Source organism: Fusarium proliferatum (assembly GCF_900067095.1).
Source record: "Fusarium proliferatum ET1 genome assembly, contig: FPRO_scaffold012, whole genome shotgun sequence".
NCBI lineage: Eukaryota > Fungi > Ascomycota > Sordariomycetes > Hypocreales > Nectriaceae > Fusarium > Fusarium proliferatum.
In genome coordinates this window covers 1,505,647-1,531,929 of record NW_022194801.1, presented here as the reverse complement: position 1 = coordinate 1,531,929, position 26,283 = coordinate 1,505,647, and the positions used below count along the sequence as shown (strand labels likewise).

Here is a 26,283-nt window from a genome sequence, read left to right as displayed (position 1 = left end):
AAAAAAAAAAAACTATTAATTAATATATTTCTTTTAAAAAATAAAATATAAAGTAAAAAACGAAATAATAAATAAAAAAGAAATAATAAATAAAAAAGTTTAATAAAAAATATAAAATCTAAATAAAAGTTATAAAAAGATAGTATAGAAAATCTTAATTAAAATTAATTATAGCCTAAGTATTTATAAGTACTTTCTAGATAATAAATATCTTCTCCTTTATATCCCCCCACCATTCTGGCTGCCCAGGAAGAAACCTTCTTATTGTGCCTACTCTTCGAAATAGCTTGCGGTCTTGTAGAAGAGGTTCTAGAAGTAATCCAAAGGCACCCTGCGCATGAAACCCTAGTAATGCAAACTCGAGCTTCCCACTGTCATCTGCCATATCGTGGTCATCGTGGACACCACTCCATGTTCGAAATGATGGCTCAATTTCTAACGCCCTTTTCTTCTCCAATATCAAGGGCCTGAGCTGCTCAAATGGTCTCACAATCGCAAAAAGACAGAGTTGTGCCCCCTGTCCCTTTTCAATGCTGTCATGGCAATTAATCTCGGCGTGCTTCCTGCAGCTGAAAATAGGTGGAATCTTGACAGCACCATCCGTGGCCGCCCAGCTCCAGCTGGGTGCTCTCGATTGCCCAGGGTCAGGCAAAGTTCTAGATTTGCTTCCCCACATGAGCTGTTTATGTAGATGATCATGCCATAGACCATGAACATACTTTTCTTTCCACTTTTCCTCCAGCACGCGGGCGAATCCATCGATAGCTGGGAGCCGATCTGAGATATAGGTCATATCCCGCGATGTGAAATTAGCCACCACACTTGCCCAGACATCCCGTCGCTTGTCCTTTGTTCCTAGTCGCCTGCAGGGCCAACTGGGGTCATAGTCTATATTGCTTGGGAGGACCGGTTGGGGCTCTATTGAATTACATTGCCAGACTGCCTCTCTTGTGCCAAAAATAAGAACGCGTGAAGGTAGAAGAAATTCCTCAAGGGCCCAGGCGCGTGAGTAGAGTGGTTCGGGTGCTCGTTCGCCACACACCTTTGGTGTTAGATAGATCGTTCCCTCGGAACCTTTCGGCAAGAACAATGGAAGCTTGCAGCCCGGATATGGCTCTCTCGGGTGCAGGAATCCTTTCGTGACGTCGGAAGAGACGGCGGCTGCTATTACCAGAGTTGCCTTCTGATAATACTTTCCCATTTTCTGAAGCTCTATTTTCTTGTCTGAATGGCCTTTATCCTGGATGATGCATAATACGTCGACCCAAAGGTACTGAATGTTAAGAAGTGTTGCAGTCATTATTGCATCCTTTATAGTTTTGGGCAGCGAAGAGACTGGAATCCCTCGAACATGATCTTTGAGAGCATCTGCTGTCGTTGTTACAGGCTGCGTCTTCATTCCCCAAACGTAGCTCAGTGCTATATATCGGTCTTGCTGGCCAGGTGTACTTTCATGCACTCTGACATATCGTGAGTCCTTATCAATAGCAAGAACTCGCGTTGGTAAGTCTGGAAGGGTATTCGGGCCACATTTTTTATGCTCGGCGAGGCAGCGATCCATCATGTTCTTAGCGGTCGTCATAACGAGTTCACACCCGGGCGTTGTCACTATGGGCTCATGGTGAACTGTGCTCGCGGCAGGGTTTTCTGAGCGGGTATTAACGTCTCCGTACAGTACCAAGCTGAAGAATGGGGACTTACGCGGAGCTGCAGATAAATGGATATCGAAATGCGCCTTACCATCCCCCGGCTCCGCACGCCTTGTGTATCGAAGAAAACTGAGCCTCGCCGATTCTAACTCACAATGAGCAGTCACGGTTGGCTCCCAGATTTCCGCCCTCTTCCACATCTTGTTCATTTTCAAGGCGCATGCCCAGAGCATTCCACAGCACGGACAGCCTTGTTCAGCGCTTTGTTCAAGTTCTATCTTGGAGAGATGTTGATACCCACCGGGTGATGTCAAAGCTCGGAATCCCTCGTGGGAGCCGGTCATCTCATAGCAGCGGGTGCAAGTCTTGCCCCTAGTGTTAGACATTGTAGTTGAAGGCTAAGCGATAAAGTATAAATGTATGAGGTCCGTCCAAAAGATAGTTCTTTTCTTGATATTAGGTGTGTTGTTATAACCCCTCTTTTTCCCGCAGTCTGACGCCCTGCTTTCCAGACAAGGATACCTAAGCTATACCCTATTGGTGTGACAGTTAGGTCTAACTGTATTAAACTAAGCCATGCTGAGGTTTATTATTAGCAAATTATATAAGGTATAATACTAAGCGGTTATTAAAGTATTATATCTCTTAATAGTAGATTTAATATATATTAGGCTTAATTAATATAAAGAAGTTTTATTAATAATTAGTAAATTAAATTTATAAAAGTATAAATAAATATAAATTATATATTACTATTTATAAGATATTTATTAATATTTCTATTAAAAACTAAAATATTAATCTTTTAGTTTTAATTTAATATTATAAGGTTTTAATTCTATTTTAATTAATTAAACTAGATAGATTAATAAAGATCTATTTAGTCTTATTATAATTAGTAGGGGTTATAGAGAAAATTATAGGGTATATATAATATAACCGCAAGGGTCGTGACAATCAGGTTAAAACCTGAGACAAAGACTAATATAATTTAGGATTCTGGTAGTATTACAGAATACTGGATACCATGTTAGCTGTGGTATGATTACTATATTATTAATCATTGTTCTGATTCTGTTGTTGCAAATTAGATGACATCAGTATAAGGAATGTCTGCCATCAAGAGTAAAGAATGCTAAGGCAAGGTAATAAAAACCTATGGTTATCTATACAGCCTGATTAGCCTGTTCAGCCAATAGACATCCCATGTTGCTCATACTGAAACGCACTACTAGCCAGTCTATATTACTGTTGGTATACCTTCTTGACTTTTCCTTCAAGGGCATCCTTAGTGAAATCCTCCAGACTTCTGCCTCGTAGAGAGGGATACAAGTCCTTTGCAAGAAGATACCCCAGGTAAGCGGCATTCTCTGGCGTGTTGTCGCCTCGTACGCCCCAAGACATCCAGTACTCATAGATAGCACGCATCTGGTTCTGTTCTGTGGATCCCTTGAATGGTGCTAACATTTCTTCAAGCTGTTCCTTTGACAACTATAATTGTTCAATAATCGTTCAAACGGTTTTAAGTTAATAGACTTACAGCAGTTGACTCTGGCTTCTCGCCAATCACCTTTTCTACCAATTTGTGGACTTCGTTCTGCGTCTTGGTCTCTGTGTAGGCCATTACTCTCTTATTGATAGTTCTTGGGTCGCTCACAATAGCTGCGACGTATGTTCCAATATCACGAACATCTGTGAGCGCGGAAGGGATGTCACCGCCAGCGATGATGTTGTTGTTGGGGGAGACGAGAGACTCGTCCAGCTTACCCGACGGAACTCGGGGCAGAGTAATCTGGTACCACCAGCCTACATCAATCACGGTGTAGGGGAGATAGATCCTCTGGATATGATCAAGGACTGCCTCCTTCTAGAGTGATGTTTAGCTCTGTGAACTCCTGGCGGGGAATCAACGCACTCTATCGCGAGCATCCATTATACCACGAGGGGCAATGGTGGCGAAGAAGCATGGCACATATCGCTCTACGCCTGCTTGTTTGGCTGCATTGGACAGTGGGATCTCATTGTGAAGTGATTGAAAGTGGATGGCTGAGATGACGGTATCAATCCCAGTGAGCGCGGCGACCAGCTCGTCATGTTTTCCACCAAGATCAATTGGCACAATATTAATGCCTCTTTCTTTCAAGCTGATAGTCGCTGGCTTTTCAACTGAGCTTGGTCGCACCAGGGCTGTAATTTCCTGGTGTCTGTTAGCGCATTCAAACAAGCTGGAAGAGTGCAGGTGCGGACATATTGGGTTTCGGACCCGAGGAGGCCATCGACAATTGACCTTCCCGTCTCCCCAGTAGCACCAACGATCGCGATCTTTTTTGTCATTTTGTTTGCACTTTATGATATGTATTTGTTGGATGGAAGTGATCTACAAGTTGGAGGCATTCAACATTTGACCAAGTTTAAGTACTATAACAAACTCCGCAAAGGCCCACTCGGTATGGTCGCTGCGGAGTTAAGGCAGATGAAGCCCGACTCCGTGCTCTTTAGGTGAATTAATTGCACTGCGGGTACAAGGAACGCAATTTGAATTGCCCCGATAGTATAAGTCGAGTCCTATGCCTGGACTTTATTGTTTCCAGTGAAAGCATACAGATCATTTATCCGGGCATTGGTGGTAAACTCCGCCAAACTCCGCAATTTAATGACGGAGTTAATTCTTCAGCAAAGACTGCTATTGTTCTATATATAAATATGTATAAGATCTTCTAGAAGTCACAGCTGGAACGTCGAATGTTTTAGTCAATTTTAACTTAAGGTATATTATAATATCTGCAAGAATAATATTGCTTACGCCCCAAGATGCATAACGCATTATAAACCTTAGGGTAGGATTTATTTACTAGAAGATTGGGCTTGCAAACAGACCACATAATCATTAATCATGAAGACAAGCACTCAGATCGGGGCACAGCAACCTAGGTAACACGCAGCTCATATATTAAATCCAGTCTGAGTACATAAACCTACTTATACTTTTCAACTTATCTGTTCATGACCTTTAACTCTTGCCTCGCTGACCGAACCTCTATGTAAATGAACGACCCACTACAACCCACAATTCCGTTTTTTGAACTGTGAAAGGAGTGGTTCCACCGTTTTACGGATTCGGTCAGGAACTGTGAATTAGCAGCAGTGGCGAGCTAACAGTGCGAAATTAACAGACAGATAACAAAGATCCACCTCCACATTCATCTTGATCTTGTCCGGTTTATTCCCAAGCTTATCAGACTTTGGCGGAAAACACATGACTTGAAGCCACCAAACTCGGGACTGGCTGAAGTTGCCATAGAGTTTTCGACACCTCATTCATATATGCATAGCTTGCATACCCATTTCCACAAAAGGAAAAGATAAGCCGTCAATTGGAACAATAAAGAATCGATGACACTCATCATTTCACACGGATTCCCAAACCGAAGCGAGGGTTGCACATCTCTCGGGTTCTAGACTCGACGCGGCTGAAGCTTCTCGGGTTCTGAAGCCGAGGGGTCTCAGTACCGAGAGGATAATGCGGGGTGACACTGACACCCGCCAGTTGACTTTGCGCATTCTCTTTATCTGTCCCGAAGCGGTCCAGAAGCCGATCAGGTGCCTGAGTCTAAGCCCAATGGAGCGGAGAAGCGATATCGTTCGATGCCGCGTTACTGGTGATGTCTGCTTGACGGAGGATGCGGCTTCGGTCTGCGATACCGCTACTCAGCGAGCTGGCCAATCACTGAACGACAATTAACATTGCTATCTTTTCATATCTCTGGCTGCAAGGGTCGGGTGATCAGCGTCACAAGACCTGCTCAAGTGTGCACTATCAGAACTCCCGAAGACCAGCCTCATTATGACCAAAGTACGCATCCGATACGCTGTCATCGAGAGGGGTTCAACCCGGAATATCGGGGTCGTTATCTTCTAGCCCGGGTTCTATCAGGCACACGATTGTCTATAAGAAAGTGCTATGCCTGTCTTGTCAAGCTACTCTCACAAGCAAGATAACGCTCACCAATCTCACCAAACCTTATCTCCACAAAGCCCAACACACAATGTCAACTGCGAATAAGCTCAAGGTGAACGTCGAGAGCGACAACTTCACCGAAACAAGTCACCGAAGTCCCGTCCGTGCTCTCCCTTCAACATGGTACAACTCTCCTGAGATGTATGAGCTCGAGAAGCGTGCCATCTTCTCCAAGAAGTGGTTGCTTACTACCCATCAGAACCGGTTTCCCAAGGCTGGCGATTGGATGAAGTTCAACACTACCGGCTACGAGTTCGTCATTGCCCGTGATCGAAAGGGAAACCTCAACGCCTTCCATAACATCTGCCGTCATCGCGCTTTTCCTGTCGTACAAGGTGGACAGCAAGGCAACTCTTCCATTTTTGCATGCAAGTACCACGGTTGGTCTTATGGACTGAGTGGCAACCTCGCCAAGGCACCCAATTATGATCAGCTTGAGAACTTTGACAAGAGCAAGAACGGTCTTTTCAAGATCCATCTGAAGGTCGATGCGTATGGCTTTGTTTGGGTCAACCTCGACAGCTCTGAGAACCCGGAACCCTGGACTCGATACTTCGAGGGTATTGATCAGCAAGAGCGTCTTGAGAAGGTCAACTGGGATGACTACACTCTGGACAATGAATACAGCATGGAGGGTGAATATAACTGGAAGATCTTGGCGGACAACTTCAACGAATGCTATCACTGTCCCACGACCCATCCCGATCTTCCTACCCTTGCAGACCTCGGAAAGACAAAGTGCGACACCGGCGAGGGATGGATCAAGCACTCGAGCATTCAGACTGAGGAGCAGAAGAAGAGCGGAATGCAACTCGCAAGCACATACTTCTACCCCAGTGCTTCAGTAGTCGTCCTGTAAGTACCTGATATGTTCCGACCCTGGGATCCTTTAACACCATGCAGGCCTCACTTTATGATGATTCAGCGTTTCATGCCACTTGGACCTACCTCCTCTTCTATGCACTATCAAATATTCCGCAACAAGAACTCATCCGAAGAGGACTTCCATAATATTGCTGATCTCTATGCACGCGTTGTCTCGGAAGATAAGGACTTGTGTATTGGCGCCCAGAAGAATCTCAATGCAGGCATCTTCGTGAGTGGGGAGTTGCATCCACGACTGGAACATGGTCCACTATCATTCCAGGAATCTCACCGACAGGCAATTCACGAGCATGCCAAGCTTGAGAGGGAAGCAGGCAGGCAGATCTGGCCCGCAAGACAGCAGTTGCCATCTAATGAGGCTGCTGAGGCTAACAAGGAGGACGAAGCACTGTGTTCGAGCTTGTCTTGCGGTGGTATCCAGGAGGTGTTGGCTTGGTGATATAAAACTTAGTAGGACATAAAATTGCGACTAGAAGAGAAATAGATTAGATGTTTTATATCAGATAGTTAATAAAAATGCAAATGACTTTAAACATATGTTTAATTGAGTCTCAATCTGTCAGCAACATGCTATGATTTTGTGACAATACTTTATTATTTAACTGCTTTGCTTATATACCTCTAGCACCAGATCTAACTTTAACTCCAGTACTGTGGGTCGCATTGTCTCGGCTATAACTGCAATTTTTTTTATTTCCGTATATCCGTCGTTGACCTCCTACTATCTCCAGAATTTTCTAGATTTCAAGACGTTAAATATCCACTCTTGCAAGGAATGACTAAAAGTATTACAAGTTGCATTATCTATATATCCGGACAAACGTCATTCTTTAGCAATTTTAATATTATAAAAGGGCGCTGTTGTGCACTTTTCGTTCTTCACGTTGACGTACAGACTTTATACCTATTACTTAATTCTCCAGTTCTCTCTTCTCTCGAACGACAATCATGAAGTTTGAATCAGTTATTTCTATTGCTGCCTCGCTTGTCTGCAACGCAGCTGGTGTTACTGCCAGTAGCAAGCTCTTTTCAGGTGCCACTATTATTGCCTGGGATGAATCTGAGCCCGAGCCTCGGGTCCTTCGCGATGGCTATTTATTAGTCGAGGACGACCGGATCGCAAAAGTCACTACTTCCAAGCCATCTCGCCTGCCCAGAGATACCGAGGTCATCGATGCCACCGGCCAGATCATAAGTCCCGGCTTCATTGATACGCATCGCCATGGTTGGCAGACAGCCTTCAAGACACTTGGATCCAATACTACTCTGGCTCAATACTTTGGGCGATACGGAGAATTTGCAGCTGCACCCCATTTCAATGCCGAAGACGTTTACTGGGGACAGCTCGCAGGTCTCCTAGAGGCCCTGAATGCCGGGGTGACAACTTCGCTGGACCATGCTCATCACACTTGGTCGAATGAAACAGCTTATGCGGGTCTCAATGCCTCGGTTGAGAGCGGAGCTCGTGTATTTTGGGCATATACTTTCCATGACGTTCCGACCCTGAACTACACGGTCAATGATCAGATTCCTAACTTTATTGAAATAGCTGAGAGTGGCCTTCTCCAATATAGCAATGTTCAATTAGGAATAGCATATGATTCCTTCGGCCCGAACCCTCCAGATGTTGCAAAACAAGTTGCAAACCTCGCACGAGAATTCAATGTCTCGGTTGTGACAACCCATTCTCTTGCTGGTCCCTTTGGAGTCTCTAACCTCCCCGAGGACGTTCACTCTTTTGACCTACTCAACACATCGATACCAGTTGTCTTTTCTCACGGCAGCTTCCTCACAGCCACTGGCGCCAACCTTCTTCGCCAAACCAACCAATATCTCTCTATCACTCCGGAATCGGAGATGCACTACGGACATACGCATCCACACTCTTACTACATCCAGGATCAGGCTGCTCTCGGCGTCGACACCCACTTTACCTATTCAACCGACATTTTGACACAAGCCCGAATCTGGGTGCAGAGTGTCCGTTATTTCTTCTTTGATAAGGTACTCTCCGGGTGGGAGGTGCCCAAGAACAACCCAATGAGTGTTGTTCAGGCCTTTTCGCTTGCAACTCGAGCCGGAGGTCTCGCACTTCGCCGTTCAGAACTTGGGGTCATCCGCGAAGGAGCAAAGGCAGATCTGATTGTGTGGAATGCAGCCGAGTCGCCCTCACTTCTGGGATGGACTGACCCCATTGCTGCAATTATGCTGCACGCCAGCATTGGCGATATCTTGCATGTCATGGTTAATGGAGACTTTGTGAAACGGGACGGAAAGCTAGCTATTTCTCACTATTCGACAATAAGACGGAGGTTTCTTGACAGTGCCAGGCGGATAAAGAGCGTTTACAGAGACTTTAATTACCCAAACCTTGATGGTGAGTTCAACGGAGGGGGGTTTTACTATGGGGAGGCAAGGGTTGCAGATACTGAGAGAGGCGAGAGTAACGGGTACGGAGAGCTACATCTGTTGAAAAGGTAGCCGGAGATTATCAACAAAGGCTAATTTTATGAAACTTGCTATGCAATATCTAGTAGGCTACGCAGACCGATTAAGGTTCCATTGAGGCTTGGAGGGGGCAAACAATACAGACATTGCGGAATATGGAGGCAAAAGACTACTTCCAATTCCGCGCATAAGTGAGTACCTGGATATTACATTCTGTTTCTTGGTCGTAGTCAAATGACCAAAGTGACGAACTCGGACAAGACCTGTGCGTCTGTTACATCAGGACCCCGTATTCCGCGAGATGGGGGGATCGGAATATGGAGATGGCGCAGTCTTCGGAATACCCGCTGTGGTAATTTTAGGTTACCCCACAAGGTTAATCGGCACAAATGCAGTTCGTTTCAAGGAGTTCGGGCGTCATTCCTTAGACCATATTGTTCTTTACAGTTAAGATAATATATTTATTCAACTGGTGTCCGCGATAAAAACGATAAATCCAAGTATCTCATCTTTATCTTTAGCAAACGTATCAGGCTCATTCTCAACATCACAAAACCAAGACTCATTATGCTTCAAACAATTCCCATGCCAAGCCGGGAGCTGACTATAGCTTTAGCTGTGCTCTCTCTGCTTATAGTCCTGGTGCAAAGAGCAGGATCAAGGCGCCGGGAGACTAAGCAACTTCTTCCTCTTCCCCCTTCACCTCCTTGCACAAATATTATCGCTGGCCATCTTCCCACCGTCCTGAAAGCAGCCAAGGAACATCGCCAGCACCTTCTTTTCCAAAAGTGGGCCGAGGAATACGGCGAGGTGTTTTTCGTTCAGCTCGGCACTATCCAGGAGTGCTTTATCAATAGTGACCAAGCTGTCAGAGCAATCTTCGACAAGGCTGCGGCCCAAACATCTGAGCGACCGCGTTGGATTGTCAGTAACGAGCAGATATGCAACCGACTCAACCTTCTCCTTCTTAGCTCCAGTGAAAAATCATGGAAAAGTCAACGAAAGGCCACAACCTTTGGGCTGACCAACTTAAATCTCGCTGATGCTGGTCTTCCATTTCTTCATTTCGAAACGTTGAAGTTCCTGAATGATATTGCTCAAAATCCCAACAAAGGCGCCGATCCGCAGTCTCTATGGTCGAGCATTGGTCGCTATACATATAGCACATTCTCGTCCCAGATCTTTGGCCTGGATGTCCCCGAAGACAATAGCCCTGTCATCGACTACATATTCGAAACAGGTCTAGCCCAGATTCTTGGTATGCTCCCTGGCTACTATCTAGTTGACACTTTCAACATTCTTGACAAGCTACCACTATTTCTGAAACCGTGGGAAAGGGATGCAAAGGCCAGGCACAAGCGTGACTATGAGTGGTGTTGTGATAAACTGAAGGTAAGGTCCATCTCGGGAGCCCACGAGCCATGACTCACACGATCACCCAGAAAGTAAAGTCACAAATTGATGCTGGAGAGGCTCCGCCGCATATGACTTTCATCCGAAGGGTCATCGAAGACCCAAACCATCTGGGACTGGACAGCCTCGAAGATGCCTCGTACCTGGGCATGATGCTAATAATCGGGGCTTCAGATACTGTAAGCTTTGATGTACCTCTACTTCTTCAAGCTGTAATACTGACAAGAGGACAGAGTCGGATATCGACTTGGTCATTCCTTGAGGCTATGTTAACGTTTCCAGATGTCTGCAATAAAGCGAGAAAGGTAATTGGTAAGTCTGTTGGGTTGTTTCTTGACTTTCGTAGATCAAGGGCTATAAAGTACTAATGTAAATAGATTCGGCTGTTGGAGATAGGGTTCCCGTTTTCGAAGATCTGGAACGTGTGCCATATATTCGTCAGGTCATGAAGGAATCTTGGAGATGGCGCCCTCCTGTTGCCCTGGGCCATCCCCATACGACCACTCGAGATATAATGTATAAGAACTACCGCATTCCAAAGGGGGCGAGGATACATTTGAATGCTTGGTAAGCATTGATATTGCTTTCGATGAGTTCCCATGCTAATGTAAATCAAGGGCAATTCATCGAGACTCGACACGCTATCCGGATCCCGAAAATTTCATACCTGAGCGTTTTGAGGGCGACACAAGATCGGTGAGAAATAGCGAGGGCTCCAAGGTAGTTGATTATATGCTGACTAGCCATCAGAGCCAGGAGAGCGCTGCATCCCCTGACGTTTCCAAAAGAGACCACTTTGTCTTTGGAGCTGGACGTCGCATTTGTAAGTCAATGGTTGAGACCAACTTGCCTCGATCTCTTACTTACTCTACCCTGCTATAGGTCCCGGTTACCACGTTGCGGATAGAAGCTTTGCTGTCAGTGTTATGCGTATTCTTTGGGCTTTCGATATTAGTTTGAAGCCTGGAACAAAGCTTCCTCTTGACCCTCAAAGCTTTCCAGGCGATATGCCAGGTAACCCTGGGCTTGAATTGCCTGTCGTATTGACTGTCAGGAGCCCTGAAAGACTGGCGACTATACAGAAGGAATTCGAGGCAGCTGTTCAGAGCCGGGAAAGGATGGAGCCATTGGCGGGCTAACATATCTATTTGGATGTATCGAATACGGATTCTACTGCTACCTTTTATTCCTCTTAATACAGTGCCCGAGTTATATCTCCCAATTTGTCTCATTTACAAACTACTGTATCCTTCGTGATTCGGCATAAGACTGCTTTAAGTGCGGCCCTGTTCTCCAAGCTTGAGGCCAGGCAATCCTTTTCTCTAGCAATCTCGCAGTCTCACTTATCAACCGGGCCAAGGCACCTCGATGCGCCAGAAGCCCAACTCCACTCAAGTATAAGCGCTTCTTCTCGTTCCCAGCAGCCCAGAGCTTGACGTCCTGATTCAGGCTATCTAGCCGAAGAATTGGAAGTTCATCTGCATTCTCAACAACTTCTTCACTATGCTCGACCAAAGCCCAGATAGAGATAGCGCTATATAGCAAAGCTGGCGCCTCATGATGAGAATTGGTGCGGCTTAAGCGAACCTGGGACCAAATGCTGCATGCATGTACCAGAGCCGCTCGTGCACTGCGGATATCAGACATCCATATTTTCAGTTTCTCAATAACTATTGAATGCTGGGCTTCAGTGACCCGCCAACGTCCAAAAGCGATAACCTCTCTTGTCGGGAAGTATATCAAGAGAGAAACCATGTGAATGTTAGTCATGACAGCTCGAGTAAGAGCTGTTGGTGGAAGGGTCTCGACACGTCGCTGCAATATTTCCAGATATAAATGAGCATGGCGAAGCCCAGAGAGGTCATTTAGAATACCCATTACCAGAAGAAGCGAGTTAAATGCATCAAGCTGGCCAGGGACCTCACGATAACGGTAAAGTCCCATGAGTACCTGGCGGAGTGAAGTCAATTGTTGAGAAGATGGATCTGAAGACAATGTCAGCTCTAGGTCATTTAACAAGTATGCTTGCAGTCCAGACCCTCTGTGAGACTATTCTGCCACGTCTCGGCAGTAGACATGCCCCAGACATATTCATTGACCGGCATGGGAAACTGAAGAAAGTCGATTGGAATTGTGGATGAAAAGGCGAAGAAGCCAACTTGCTGGCTATCTACAAGCTGAAGCAGAGTTAGATACCATGATTCTCAGTATTACTGAAGGCCGAATAAATAAGATGTAAGACACTTACCCAAGCGCAATAAAACAAACGAATTTCTAATTGGGCCCTGACCCATGCTTGCCAGCCTTGAGATACCGTAATTTCAGCGACTGATGACTTTGCTAAGTTGCGTGAGTATGAAGCAATCTTTCGGCATTGGGTTGCAAGTTGCGCCATTGTCTCATGAGCACATTCTGCGAATCTCAGGTCCCCACCGTACATCATGCCAATCTGGTTCAGGACAGAAGCCTGAGCAACACTGATACTGGGTGCTGAGGTCTGACTTCGTTCCAGCTAGTAATTAAGCTTTGTCAATATGGATTTTATTTGTAAAGGTCGATTCTGGTAACCAGAAAGGATGCACTAACCTGGATGCGAATAGCTCGGCGTAGAAATTCCTGCATAATTGGAAAGACTTCTTTTGACCGCAAGGTTTTCGAAAACAGGCACCCAATTGATGAAACGGCAAGACTCAATAGCCAGTCGTCTTTGTTAGGTGAGAATGTCGCCTTATGGAGTAGAGGGAAAATAGAGTGATACTCTTCAAAATAAACTTGCATATAGATCTGCATATGCTGCAGAGATGGCAAATGTTTATCTGTGAATGGGACGCAATATGCATTGTCGCTATTGAGTTGTTCAAAGGTGGAAACCATGACTTGATAAGCTTCGTCATTAATATCGGGCACATGCCCGTAGTCTTCTGCCCTCCATGGCTCAAGCTCGGCATCATCTCTAACAGAGGAATGCGAAGTGGTTTCGGGCGATGTCTGGTTGCTTTGGCCTTGAGAACTTGAAATGTCCAAGGACTGAGTAAAGTTAGGGGTCGGGGTTTCGCATTCGAGTTGATGGACCATGGGCTCACTGTCCATAGGGCACGGTATTGCCTGGACGTCTGATTGGCCGAGTAGTTCGCTTGGACTCTGGAAAAAGAATGCCATGGGGTGAGGTAGTTCGAATAAGGGGTCATCGAGCATGGAGTGCATGGAACTGTTCCAGGGAACATCGTCAACCAGCGACGCCCAGCCTTGCAAGTCCGATTCTCCAATCTTAAATGCAAGATTGTTGGCGGAGACTCCATCAGGAAAGGTTTCATGCCCTGAATCCAGATCCATCTCTACAAAATTGTTGCCGACGTCTATTGATAAAGAAGGAGGATCACCGATCGCTTCAGACGCGGGACTGTAAACACTCGGTGCTGAGTTAAGTGGTAAAGGGCGGGGCTGGCTCTGGACCACGGGTAAAGGTTTATGTGAATGGCTCTCTCTGCTAGCGGAAGGGGACTGGGGGCTGGCAACCCGGGTTGAGTTCTGTCCCCTCTGCAGCAAGTGGCGATACACGCAGTCGAGGTTCTTGAGAGAACACCTTCCGCATGGTGAATGACCGTCACAACGTTGTTTGGATCGAGCACAGGACACACAAGCCTTAGCTACATAGGCCACCCTGCGAGACCTACGAGTCATCCTGGCAGGATCATGGGTAAGTAAATGCTGATTCAGAGTATCCCTAGCATTTGTTAGCCTGATTGTTGCCAAGATGGGATAATGTATTGCTAGTGACTCACTTCCGTGTGAAGGTACTATTGCAATCTTGACAACTATAAGGGCGAATGTCTAGATGCCGTCGTTGATGCCGTCGAAGATGCTCATGTCTAGCAAAAGTGGCACCACAGTCACTACATGAGAGAATCATTGCAGCGAGGTATAAACGATTACAGGTTGATAAGGGACAGAAATGCCAATGTTGGAGAGTCAACGGCTTGCCTCATGAGTATACGTCCTTTATTTCTGGAAGTGGGCGGGAGTCGCGGGATAATTAAAATGCGGGGCCGCGTCACTGATCCAATCTGCGGGGTTGCTATACGTGCGCGGCAAACATACCGGTAGACGATCTCTTGGGTAGTAGCAATGCTTTAAATTGGCTAGTAGAACTAACTTTAGTGCGAATAGAACTACAGAGCAGACAACCTTACTTTTTAAAAATCTATTCAAAAGGCTCCTATAATAAATGCAACATTTATCAAAGAATCTTGCCAAGACGGCGAACCCATTGTTTTCTTCCACTCCGAATGGGCTTGTAAGTGGCATTGATTCGCTTAATACTATCCTCTCAGTGGCTGGTTGGTGATGGGCCTCAAATTTATAGGCAAGGAATATCAGTCACATGTTACACTACACCTGGGGAATGTCGAATCAGATCATGAACTTAAGGGTAAGCCCCAAAGCTTTCCGCACAATTAAAAGACGCATTGGTCTCGATCAGAGCGCGGCTTTCTTCTCCGCTACCGCTCCTCTCCAACACTTATCTATTACTGCGCTGCTGCAAGATGTCTCAAAAGAGCCCCAAGAGCGGTTCGCCACGGTCTCCACGCTCTCCCCAGAGTCAGGGACCTGTCGCGACTGCTGCCCAGGCGCTTGAAGTCGATGATCTTCCTGAGGGGGAGGAGGATGACCCAGGCCTTGGCGAAGACTTCGAAAGCTCAACTGCCTCCATCACCTCAAGCATTCTCCACTATCGTACCATCAATGGCAGGACGTACCACAGCGAGAGAGGGAACGCTGCATATTGGTAATATAACTCATTATGTGACCGAATGCAAGGCTGATATTGCGCCAGGGGCTCTAATGATGAACGGCAAAGTGAAGCCATGGACATAGCGTAAGATTTAAATCCTTTACTGAGCTCTGTGAACTAATACGTACAGGCATCACATGTTTACTCTTGCGCAAGGCGGAGAGCTGCACCTGGCTCCCATCAACGATAATATCCAAGTAAGTTATTAGGGTTTGCAGGACAATGAGCTCTAGGCTAAAGCCATCTGTTACTACCAGAAGGTGCTTGACGTTGGATGCGGAACAGGTACGCGACACCTTATAGCAAAGTCATCTAGAGTTGCCATACTGATATTCCATCTATCTCACAGGCATATGGGCCATGTCAGTAACTGCAAGATCCAAAACCTCTAGCCTTACTGACCTGAAAGTGATTTTGCCGACAAGTATCCCGGGTGCGAAGTGATAGGGACGGACATTTCTCCCATTCAACCTTCATGGGTGCCACCCAATGTCAAGTTGTAAGTTGCGGCCCGTCCACTGAATGATGATGCCATTGCCTTATCTCATATATAGCGAAATTGAGGACTTCAACCAAGACTGGACCTTTCCCCCAGAGTCATTCGATTATGTCCACCTACGCTATTTAGTTGGATGCGTTCCAAATTGGGACAATCTCTTTGAACAGGCCTTTAGGGTTCTTAAGCCGGGCGGTTGGGTCGAGTCCTTTGAAGCCTCAGCTATCATCGAGAGTGATGACGATAGTGTGAAGCCCGACTCGGCATTAGCACAGTGGGGACCTATCTTTATCAAAGCCTCAAAAACAATTGGAAACACATTCACTGTCGTGGGTGACAATCTTCAGCGACCTGGCATTGAGAGAGCAGGGTTTACAGATGTCGAGCAATGGGACTCAAAGGTAAGGCATGCTTCCGAGATAGATAAGGATACACTGACCCGTCTCGCCCTTAGTTACCATTGAACCCTTTCCCGAAAGATCCGAAGCTCAAAGAAATGGGTCAATTTGGTGAGCTGTTCAGTACTCAGGACACTGAAGGCTTGGTGTTGTTCGTTGCCAACACTCTGGGATGGACTCCTGAGGAGGTCCATGTATATATCGCCAAGTTCCGGCGAGAGATCAGAGACAGGAGGAATCACCCGTATATTCGCCTGAGAACTGTGTGGGCCAGGAAGCCAGAGTAAATACGAGATTGCTTGCATGTTCTTGTTACTGGCTTGAGCATCTGGCCGCTATGGAATCAAAATACGTGATCTATGTACGTTCTGGTTCCTGAAATGCTGCATAAAATTGAGGATTCAAGTATGAAGTGAGAGACAGGTCCTCACCCTGGCACGCAACAGCGAAGTAGGTCTGAACCCCAGTAGCTTGGTCAAGCTGGCCTGACGGTGCCAGCATATCCAATCCACGAAGATAAGATTGCGAGTAACCCCCATGTCCATGGTCTTCAAGGTACCCTATAAGCCCAAGTGCAGCTTGAAGGTCGTTATTAGCGTAGTGCCGAACTGGTATATATGCCTTGACCTCGGGAATCGGAGATTTTGGTGCGACGTCAAAGTTAAATACCGCCCCGGAAGTCAGATGATCCACCTTAGGTAGCTCGTCTTCAGGTGGCGTATCAGGGTCGAGGCCGAGTGCACGTTTCCATAAGTCCGAGAACTTCTCTATAGACCTATCCAAGTCTGTGCGAAGTCCACCAATAGTCATAACGTCTCTAACAAAGCGGAAAGAAGTTTGGTTGGACCTTGCGTATATCTTGAGTCGCGAAGCAGCAGGTTCGACAAGGTCTATGGCCAGCATGAACGGGCGGAGTTGTCTTCCGTCGTCGTGGCTGAAGAGATAGGCGTCCACGTGATTTAAAGCCTCGAGATTTGGACATCCTGATGCTTCAATCGCATGTTTTATCTGGTGCCAGGCACTGAAACCTGGTGTTTCGACTGGTATGAAATACACTTTGACGGACAAGTGACCATGCAGCATTTCCAAGGCCGCAAAAACAGTTGAACCTTTTGTCAAAATTCCAGAAGTGGACGTTGTGGGAGACCCAGGACCCAGCAGCTCATGCCAGAAATGTTCAAACCACGTTAGATCGAGTTCGGGAATGATTTTGGCGAGGTTGTAAACAAGATTCCTCGTCGGAATTTGATTGAATGGATCTTGCTTGCTTCCGGCTAAGGGGCTGACGAGCTCAACGGCGTATCTAATTTCAGGCTTCTTGTTTCCAGAGTTCCATTTCCAGCTATATTCAATGGGAGAGTGGTCATCAGTCATGAAACTTTTGGAGGGTGCCACGCTTGACCGTGGCCTGGGTCCCATTTCCGGAACAACCCATCGGTATAACAAAAGCAGAGCTTCGTACCGCTCGTTCAAGTCATAGTCCGCTTCTGTGAGGAGGGTGTTGATTTGTGGACCGAGAGTCTTCCACCACCAGTCTTTGTCTCGTGAGAGAGGGGGAAGCCATTTGTTCAGAGTCTCCCATACAGATTGAGTTGCTTGGCTGGCTTGCAGAAGCATTTGGGGGGGTTTAGTTTGTGTCATGATACGAGCTTGTGATTATGTCAATGGGGTCAAAGCAAGTGTGTTAAAGTTCTGGGGCTCGATCTATTCTTTATGCTGTCGCTCCGTCAGTGAGGCAGCGTTGTCACTGCAATGAAGAAATATCTGTACCTGGTACACACTTCCAGGCTCCACTAGATCCGGACAATGAAACAGCCAGCCTGAAGTCGAAATCCAGGAATCCTCTGACTGACTCAGTGAGTATCAGAGATAACGTGCGGTCTGAATCGAATATCGCGTGATGGACTGGCGTGTTCGCCTTCTAGATCATCTGGTTTGCTAACCAATAGGCTAATGCTTGTAGCTTTCATTAGTGAACATAGGAGCTCCGGCACAGCTTCCTTGCTTCTCAGTGACAAACCAACATAATAAGTCATATACACCTATACCCTATCCCGTACTCCGATTCGCATCTGCTGAGCTTGAATAGATTGAAGAGAATACATCTATGAGTTATTTTGCCAAAGGAAAGGTTAATGCAATTTGATTTATAAGCAGACCCCCTGGTTCTATGCAACCTGGTTCACGTGCTTTAAAGACTAATTTTCCAGATCCGTTAGGTACTAGGAACTTTGTATTTACTAAAAGATATCCCCCTTAGAGGCGTTTTCTATTATTATATAATAAAGTCTAAAAATCAGAGGTATTAAATTAATAGAGAAAGAATTTATTAATGGCATAACAGTTAAAGAAAATAAGACTAATAAATCGAAGTCGATAGATTATCTTTCTGCTGGGTTTAGATGTAGGGTAGTGGAATGCTTGAAATAGCGGAATATAAGCACGGAAATGTCCCGTCTACCTACCCCTCTTTCTCGCAAGACCCTTGATTTTCAAGCTTAAGCTGGAAGTTGGCGCTAACCTAAGCGGGCAGTGATTGACTTGTGCTCGCAAACTCACCAATCAGGTCAGATTGAACATCCATTTTATTGATCTACGCGCCTGCAAGTACAAGCCTGTATAGGAATACTGGCCACCCGACCTTAGAAAGGCAATCAAGTTGGCGCCAACTGCCTGCCAAGAAGGACTGCCTTTTCTTGTCTCTTTTATTTTTTCCTCATTCTAACGTCGCTTTCTGTATCTCACGATATGATCGAATCATCGTCGTCATTTATCAAGTCTTCAATACCTCTGTATCACAATGCCGTCAAATCAATCATCTTCAAATGCGCTGAATTGCTTATGGGCATATTTATTTTTAAATTATTCTCACTAGTTGCTGCCCGATCAAGACAGTTCACATCATATCTGATGTTCACAGAGGATTATATTCAACGAACACTCTACATTTCATCTCGTGGACTGTCGCGGGCGGGACTTGTCGTCCTTGCTTTTAGTCTCCTAAATGTTATCTTTTCCCTCTATGGTACTCTTCTCTGGGCACTAGACTCCCCAGGCTATATCTTCAGGGCGTCAAATGCGACAGTTTCTGATTACCAATCCCAACGAAATAGTGACCCTCCATACATCCTTCAAATGTCGCTGGACAGGGGTCAACTTCCAGCCACCACGAAGAAGCTTCCACAAATCATTGGTGCTGAGTTGTTCAACCCTGGTCTCAATTACACCTTAACTGGTAAAGTTAGCAACAGCCACGGACTACCTACAACCACAGCACCAACACGAGAAGATGGCGTTGGTGCCCGCATCTGGTTAGATGACGAGGGGTTTTCAGTATCTCCTGATACGAACTCCATGATTCCCTACGCCGACAATCTCAACACAACTTTGTTTAATACATGTGTCAGGTTCACACAGGGTCTAGCCATTTGGAATTGCACCTTCGATAACGCTGCGGCTGTAAACCTGATAGAGAAACAGCAAACGGGACTGCCCGAGGTTCATTGGACGGATTCAACGGATAAAGTATTGGACTCGCGATACATCCGGCCGAATAGAATGGACAATATCTGGGTATCTGTTGGTGTAGGTGGTGGCTCAGCCCTGATGAATCAGGTCTTCACTGTCACCAAGAAGAAGAAACGACACACCTTCTCTCAGTTAACGCTCAAAGTTACAATGATCACCAGCCCAGGAGTTCCATTTGCGAAAGATGAAGTGACAGACATTGTGCAGAGAACTTGGAGTTCTAACGAGACCGAACAAAGTGATCCTCTCGTTGGTCGCATTATCCAAGGCATAATGAGCGCCCAGGATCAAAATGCCAGCTACGAATTCGGCTTCAATGCCCCTGACAATGACAACAAAACTGCACTTCAAAGCCAGTGGGGATTTCTTACCGCGGAGGTAAATGGGACCGCTCAGTACTCTTTACTGAGCATCGCAACCACAAACATCACCCTTATTCGATCAGAAGACCTGGCAAATGCCCCAGTCCCCTTTGAAGAATGCCAAAGAGCAAACTTCCAAAACGAAGCCTTTGGTGGAAGAGTCGTACAGACTGACTGCGCGGGATCTCCACCGGCAAGTGGAAAGCCGGGCTTCTTTGGCCAAGTCGACACAGCAGCTGTAATGATCACGCGTGGATTGGGCGCCACGCGTTCAAACATCAGCGCTGTATCTCTGGACAACGAGGTCTTGGTATGGTTAAGAGAAAATGTTGACACTATAGAGTCTCTGTTGGTAGCGCGAGCTTATAGTTCTAGCATAGACCCAACACTTGTGCAGATCAGTGTCGAGGAGCTGATGGTGGCCATGTCACGTCTACAACTCGCTCTTAGCTGCCTTGCTTTCTTCTTGGCACTTGTCAGTTGGTTGGGTCTTATGATCCTTGCGGATTCTCACTGGGCTAGCACTCTTTTTGCCAACCTGATACATACCACATCAGAGCCAAGCAAGGTGAAGCCAGGGTATATAACACGGTCACCTAATCTGAGCTTAGTACCTGCTGGCCAGAAACGCATGTTGGCTGTGAATGGCAGGGTTGTTACGGTTGCTGACCCAACTCCTTTCCCGATGCAGCCTTTGAGAAGCCCAGAACATTACCCTGGTGAAGTAAAGGGGCACGCATACACTATGGCTTACCCAATGGCTTATCACGAGCCCAATGCTGGAAGGCAGGCACTTTTATCTGGGGATGAACAGGGCTTTCCAAACGAACGATGAATCTAATTGTGTATATCTTTAGTAGAGTCCATAAAGAACATTCTAGGTATTGAAGCTAGACTCTCGATTGCGACCCATGGAATCTTGGCTAATTATAGTTATGCCAAGTTGCGGCAAATATATCCTCATTTCCCAAACACATTTTTGAAATTTTATTGTGCTGGAGGTTGGCCTCTAGGTGCGATTTGTTTACGCTGAAGACGCTGTGTGCCACATAAAGAGTTCCTCGAACTTGTGACGTACACAAGAGACTATTGGTATTCTGTTGGGCATTGGGTCTTGCCGAGTGACGCTAGTAAGCGATGTGCTGCAAGCCTGGAACACAACAGCCAACATGGCATGCTTATTGGTACCACTTGTATATCACGTCTGACGTGGCTGAACGAGTGGTGTTGGCTGAGGTTACTATTTTCTGTGGATTGCAGCTTGCCTGTAAAGAGAGCACGTTACGTTTTTTTAGTATGCTTTTAGGATTTGCGGTGTATATGCTAGTAATATCAATACCTCTACAGTAGCTACTTGCTGTTATATTTATTATATATTACTTATCGTTACTGACATAAGGCTCTGTCTGGAGCTTCTGTACTCTCCCGTTTTGGCAGTTTGCTAAAGATTGATTTAGTGATGCAAGAAGACTCGGTAACAGAAACTGTGGAACCATGGAGCAAGCAGGTCCACTCTGTAACTAGTGCCGTCCTGCAGTCTCATCTAGGGACCAACAGCATAAGACCAGGAGTCAAATCATCTAAGCACATATACACTTCAGGGGTAGCGCTTAAGGGCAGGCAACACGGTAAGCTCACCTTCTACGTATATAATCTGCTTATACTTCCTGTTCGTTTTCTTTTCAAAATGCTCCCATATCGTTGCGCAGCATCTGTGTACTTCTCCCCAAGTTGACACTCCAACGCCACAACATTGCCTACAATTTTCAAGGTACAACCCTTTACACCACAGCAAGACTTAACGTAACTTAGACTAATCCTGAAAGTTTATCAGTTCAAACATCCATTGCCATCACGCGCCCGAAATGAAACCAGCAGTTATATTCACTATGCTACTGGGCGTAGCAGCAGCAGCACCTACTCTCGAGGGACGGCCGCGCGATATGCATCTTGTTGAGCGTGAGCCTGGAAAAGCTAGCAAAGCGATCATTGATATTGCACGCGAGGAAGAAAAGTACAAACACATTTTTAATAAGAAGAAATCAGATAAGGCATATGGCTATATTTGATTACCAAAGTGGCGTTTAACTAGTAGTCGTTGCATGGAGTTCTCATCTAGAGTTTAAGCTCGGCCGGCTATTGGCAATTTTTGCAGGTTATTAAGAAATAACAATAACTAAACTTACTTCCCTCTCAGATATACTCTAGATTATATGGCAAAGAGGAAGCCTGTGAAAGCAAGGAGTCAGATCAGTAGTTACTTTTTTTAATTAAAAACTTACCATTCTCCTACCAGTCTCGATGCATAAGAAACCGTTGCGGCAAATTGACCTTGTGATAACTCCATATCATTTTCGAGCCTTAAAAGCAGGTTATTAACTTCTTGATAAATATGAGTTGGGCAGTAAAGGACGCTCTGAATAAGCACCAGAGGTAGTACTAGGCATCGGGCCATTTTAGGAAAGCGAGGGACTGTTTCCTCTTCAACTATGAACTTGGGCGCAAATGCAAGAACTTGGCGGGAGATTTGAGAGATATTCTTTGCAGTATATGCAACCAGGGCTGGTTGATAACCCTCACTAGAGATTTCACCATCAAGTCCATTGCTGGCCTGGCGAATTCTCTGCAAGACCTCAGGGTGGCCGTCGTACAATGGGCCACTGCTCCCAATAATCTCGTTCAGTACCAGTCGAAGTATTGACATTCCAAATAACCACTGAGCCATCATTGCCAATGGGGGAGTGCTCGTTGCGCTATGAAGCATAACGGAGTTGGCAAGAGCTTGATGATCCGTCAGTGGAGATGTTCTGCATAGCCCTTATTTTACCGGACTTGCCGATGGGCTAAACCCTTGGATGAACAGGTCTGCGTCACGCCCGGTTTCTATAGCTCGGCAGATGAGGTCAACCGTCGGCGCGTTTTTGAAATCCGCCTTGATACTGCAGGTTCTGTTCATGATTGAATAGTGGTCTCGACCAGCCTTGAGAAATTGAATGTCTCGTAAAAGTCTTCTTCCAGTCGAATAAGATCTTGAGGAACCTCAACAGCGCGCTTAATGCAGCTGACACGGATGTTGTAGGCAGCATGGATACACATAGGTCGACCGAGGATGTCTCCGAATTGTTGAAGTCCTCGTAAACGCAACAATGCCATAGTTCCAAGAGTATGAGGTGTCCAGCTATTGATGTTCTCTTTGCCAGTGGAGACGATTAATTCGAAGAGACCCAAGGTAAGCGAAGCACCAAGGGTGGCATTGAGCATTGCCGCAGCTGGTTCAGCAAGCCTGGCATTAGTTTGTTCCAACGCCGTTGAGAGCTCTTTGAATGCGAGACATAGGGTCTCTTGACTCCGATGGCGTCTGGCCACGGCAGCCATCGATGCAGCTCGTATTGTCGAGACCAGAGCGCCTTGTGTACAGTTTTGCAAGACAGTTTCGGCATCTAGCTGAGGTAGGTAGCCCCCATAAACTGTGCTATCTATATACGAGATTATGAAGCAAGGCACAGCCCTATCCATGGTTCGGATACTGATGGCCTGACTTGGAGAGTCCTGAGAACTTGGTGGTGAAATTGTTGAACATTTCGCAGCTTTATTGGCCTTTCTCTTGTTGGTTCCGGCAGCTAAAAGCTTGGTCTCATCTCTGAAACGCAAGTCCCAGTCTGTCTCGTGACCAGGGCATTGGATGTTTTGGCGAAAGCATTGCGAACACTCTGGCATAGCATGATCGCACTGACGGACACGTATCATCCACAGTGGCCATGAGAGCAGGGGAAGGCGACAATAGTAAAAAGATTACCTTGCGTCATTTCTGTCATACTTTAATGCTTAAACCTAAAAGGGAGGTGAGGGTTAAGTAGTGTTTGGCTACAAGGAACCAGCATCACGCGATATAGAGTAATCTTTTGCACGTAATGGTTACCAGAGAGCCAAATTTGCTATATGGAGGGGTACGATAATGGTCAGCTAGAAATAGATCTCTATGCAAGTCATCATTGAATTTGGAACAATAATCGAATGTTCTGTGCCTACTCCATCGATGATTTCTCGGTCAGTCAGTAAGTGAAACATTCCGTGCAAGCCAGCGTCACATTAAGCGCCTCGGAATTGTTTGAGACATTTAAAAGCGAAATTGGTGTTATGATCCGCAAATGGTACCTGTAAGACATGGCACGAGGCGATGTCATGACAAGAACTCGAGAAACTCGGTGAGCTCTTGCGTCCGGCTGCCCGTCATCCCGCGTGCATTGATAATGAAAGTTTGGTAATCGTACCACTTCCATTGGCTGTGATCAAATGTCTAAGACTCGAAAGACGATGGATGACCTGCAAGGGTTGATGCCAGTTGTAATCTCATTAAAGTGCCGCATCACTTGCGGAGAGCTATTTCTGGGGAGGCCAACAGTGAGATTTCCCCGGTGGGAGATGGAGTATGTCGCTGTACCGCTGAACTAACATTCCCACGCCATGACTCAGCCGCGAGCTGTTAGTACTGGAGTCGCAGTTTGGTTCAATGCTGACTAAAGATGACCATCGCGAAACATCGGAACTGAATCATCTGATGACTCCGGGACATTCTCGCGATACCCAACAGCCTAGATTTCTTTAGAGATCTTCATTGTACAAGAAATCACAAAACTCACATCACCAGACAATGATACCAAGCCAAGCCACACAGTTTTCATAGCAGGACGATGGAAACGTCAATGATACTCCGTGAGACAAGATCTCAGGTGCTTTGAAGCGTTGAAACGTCCCGAGATGCGCCAGATACAAACAAAGCCTCATCACGGCACGAGCGAGCAGAAATCTGGCACGATCTCAATTGGATCTCTTTACACTCTGCGATTATTGGCAGCGCTGTAGAAGACAAATTGAACCAGCAGATCGTCGGCACCCAGGGCATGAAGAAAGCAGCCCATTTACTCCACAATCCACGCCACTTGGGCCCCAGCGTGGTACGAATCTGACAAGTCCTGAGACTGGGGTCGGTGGGCTGACCTTATAGATCTGCTATACGGAACTCACCGGCGATATAGCAAGAAATCGAGAGGATTGAGAATAGGGAGGTAGGAAATTGATATAAGACAGTGTCCAATTCATCTTGTTCGGACCATCATCATTCAGCACTCATCAACAAAGAGTCAAAGGGAAGCATTTCCTCTCAACTCATATCACGGTCCTGCAACTACCATATATCAAATCCCAATTTCATAAGAAACCTTCATCATGACGACCAACTCATTCGGCGGAGCTCTTCCTCGCTTTGACTTCCCCTCCCAACCCGCCCCAGCTGTATCCCGCATGGCGCGCATCCACAAAGCCCTCCCGGTTGTGTTAGTCACAGCCACAGTAGCTGGTAAGTCTTAGCCTAGCGCGTCGCCAATATATTCTAACAGTTGGTAGCTGTCGCACTTAAGACTACGCAAGCAGCCAGAGACTCTCACACCTCCATTCCTACCATGTTGTTCGGCCGCGATCCAGCTCAAGGCCTGGTACCTCAAGGACAGGGGATCATTGACAAACAAAATGTTAACTTGAGCCCAAAGCCGAACAAGTGACAGGCTACAGATCTAGATGGAATCGATCTGTGAAGCGTATGAATTAGATAAACGTCCAAGATACTATATTACTGAGAGCTGGGCTGGACCCCGTATATCATTAATCAATATAAGGATCATTGCAACACTTACTTCTCAACTCGCAAGGTCATTAAATCAGCCAAAATGCAATCAAGATCAAGAGGACTGTCACTTCTAAAAGCGTTATCAGTACTACTTGTCATCTTCAGTGCGCTAGAAAGCCCTGTAGGGAGGCTTTCCATACAGGCATGTTATTATGAGATGCGACAGCTCCCAGATTTGGCACCACTGAGGTGCGCTCTTCCACAACTGGCAAGTTTTCGTCCCTTCCTAAACATGGCGTTTCAGTCACAAGGGGATCTAAGCATAAACTATTCCTTTAAATTAGCCAACCCAAAACCTTATCGTGTTTCATCACAAGAAGTTAGTCCATGTGGTGGCTTGCTTCTAGAACCTTTCCAGCCAATAGTCTCTCCTCAGAATGGGTCTCGACAAAATGAACTCCAGCCTACTAGCTCAATGCTCTCTAGTGAAAGCTGGAGTAGAATCCGGGGTAACGCGATACATACATAGCGTAAATCTTATGTGGCCTGACATTGAATCAGCAACCTGTTCTCATTTGCAGCGGAAAGACCAACCGTCGCCCTCCACACCATCATCAGAGCTTCCCCTGAGCTATCGACAAGACTATTAAACGCCCATCAGTATTTGTGGG

The 26,283-nt window shown here is 46.2% G+C and overlaps 13 protein-coding genes across 13 annotated transcripts; 7 read left to right on the top strand and 6 right to left on the bottom strand.

Annotated features, from left to right (window-relative positions):
- Positions 1-196: 196 nt before the first annotated feature.
- Positions 197-1,582, bottom strand: FPRO_13662 (uncharacterized protein; the record flags this gene model as incomplete). The annotated part of the gene is made up of 1 exon (XM_031223138.1): positions 197-1,582. One exon carries the CDS (start codon positions 1,580-1,582, stop codon positions 197-199), a length of 1,386 nt encoding a protein of 461 aa, XP_031088526.1.
- A 1,312-nt stretch (positions 1,583-2,894) lies between these two features.
- FPRO_13661 (related to isoflavone reductase homolog A622) lies at positions 2,895-3,983 on the bottom strand (the record flags this gene model as incomplete). The annotated part of the gene is made up of 4 exons (XM_031223136.1): positions 2,895-3,140; positions 3,190-3,516; positions 3,565-3,846; positions 3,897-3,983. 4 exons carry the CDS (start codon positions 3,981-3,983, stop codon positions 2,895-2,897), a joined length of 942 nt encoding a protein of 313 aa, XP_031088525.1.
- A 1,712-nt stretch (positions 3,984-5,695) lies between these two features.
- Positions 5,696-6,991, top strand: FPRO_13660 (uncharacterized protein; the record flags this gene model as incomplete). The annotated part of the gene is made up of 2 exons (XM_031223135.1): positions 5,696-6,522; positions 6,571-6,991. 2 exons carry the CDS (start codon positions 5,696-5,698, stop codon positions 6,989-6,991), a joined length of 1,248 nt encoding a protein of 415 aa, XP_031088524.1.
- Positions 6,992-7,500: 509 nt separating this feature from the next.
- FPRO_13659 (uncharacterized protein) lies at positions 7,501-9,033 on the top strand (the record flags this gene model as incomplete). The annotated part of the gene is made up of 1 exon (XM_031223134.1): positions 7,501-9,033. One exon carries the CDS (start codon positions 7,501-7,503, stop codon positions 9,031-9,033), a length of 1,533 nt encoding a protein of 510 aa, XP_031088523.1.
- Positions 9,034-9,567: 534 nt separating this feature from the next.
- On the top strand, positions 9,568-11,552 carry FPRO_13658 (uncharacterized protein; the record flags this gene model as incomplete). Its single annotated transcript, XM_031223133.1, has 6 exons — positions 9,568-10,392; positions 10,443-10,592; positions 10,647-10,725; positions 10,791-10,980; positions 11,031-11,236; positions 11,296-11,552. The coding sequence occupies 6 exons, from the start codon at positions 9,568-9,570 to the stop codon at positions 11,550-11,552; spliced, it is 1,707 nt and encodes a 568-aa protein (XP_031088522.1).
- A 100-nt stretch (positions 11,553-11,652) lies between these two features.
- Positions 11,653-14,094, bottom strand: FPRO_13657 (uncharacterized protein; the record flags this gene model as incomplete). Its single annotated transcript, XM_031223132.1, has 4 exons — positions 11,653-12,398; positions 12,452-12,590; positions 12,662-12,925; positions 13,000-14,094. The coding sequence occupies 4 exons, from the start codon at positions 14,092-14,094 to the stop codon at positions 11,653-11,655; spliced, it is 2,244 nt and encodes a 747-aa protein (XP_031088521.1).
- An 863-nt stretch (positions 14,095-14,957) lies between these two features.
- On the top strand, positions 14,958-16,386 carry FPRO_13656 (uncharacterized protein; the record flags this gene model as incomplete). The annotated part of the gene is made up of 8 exons (XM_031223131.1): positions 14,958-15,199; positions 15,248-15,289; positions 15,336-15,402; positions 15,463-15,490; positions 15,555-15,567; positions 15,615-15,704; positions 15,760-16,102; positions 16,156-16,386. The coding sequence occupies 8 exons, from the start codon at positions 14,958-14,960 to the stop codon at positions 16,384-16,386; spliced, it is 1,056 nt and encodes a 351-aa protein (XP_031088520.1).
- Positions 16,387-16,456: 70 nt separating this feature from the next.
- FPRO_13655 (uncharacterized protein) lies at positions 16,457-17,716 on the bottom strand (the record flags this gene model as incomplete). The annotated part of the gene is made up of 1 exon (XM_031223130.1): positions 16,457-17,716. The coding sequence occupies one exon, from the start codon at positions 17,714-17,716 to the stop codon at positions 16,457-16,459; it is 1,260 nt and encodes a 419-aa protein (XP_031088519.1).
- Positions 17,717-19,234: 1,518 nt separating this feature from the next.
- FPRO_13654 (uncharacterized protein) lies at positions 19,235-20,824 on the top strand (the record flags this gene model as incomplete). The annotated part of the gene is made up of 1 exon (XM_031223129.1): positions 19,235-20,824. One exon carries the CDS (start codon positions 19,235-19,237, stop codon positions 20,822-20,824), a length of 1,590 nt encoding a protein of 529 aa, XP_031088518.1.
- Positions 20,825-21,854: 1,030 nt separating this feature from the next.
- Positions 21,855-22,058, top strand: FPRO_13653 (uncharacterized protein; the record flags this gene model as incomplete). The annotated part of the gene is made up of 1 exon (XM_031223128.1): positions 21,855-22,058. One exon carries the CDS (start codon positions 21,855-21,857, stop codon positions 22,056-22,058), a length of 204 nt encoding a protein of 67 aa, XP_031088517.1.
- A 135-nt stretch (positions 22,059-22,193) lies between these two features.
- Positions 22,194-22,714, bottom strand: FPRO_13652 (uncharacterized protein; the record flags this gene model as incomplete). Its single annotated transcript, XM_031223127.1, has 2 exons — positions 22,194-22,218; positions 22,272-22,714. 2 exons carry the CDS (start codon positions 22,712-22,714, stop codon positions 22,194-22,196), a joined length of 468 nt encoding a protein of 155 aa, XP_031088516.1.
- A 227-nt stretch (positions 22,715-22,941) lies between these two features.
- Positions 22,942-23,706, bottom strand: FPRO_13651 (uncharacterized protein; the record flags this gene model as incomplete). Its single annotated transcript, XM_031223124.1, has 1 exon — positions 22,942-23,706. One exon carries the CDS (start codon positions 23,704-23,706, stop codon positions 22,942-22,944), a length of 765 nt encoding a protein of 254 aa, XP_031088515.1.
- Positions 23,707-25,215: 1,509 nt separating this feature from the next.
- Positions 25,216-25,547, top strand: FPRO_13650 (uncharacterized protein; the record flags this gene model as incomplete). The annotated part of the gene is made up of 2 exons (XM_031223123.1): positions 25,216-25,345; positions 25,393-25,547. The coding sequence occupies 2 exons, from the start codon at positions 25,216-25,218 to the stop codon at positions 25,545-25,547; spliced, it is 285 nt and encodes a 94-aa protein (XP_031088514.1).
- Between the last annotated feature and the right edge of the window lie 736 nt (positions 25,548-26,283).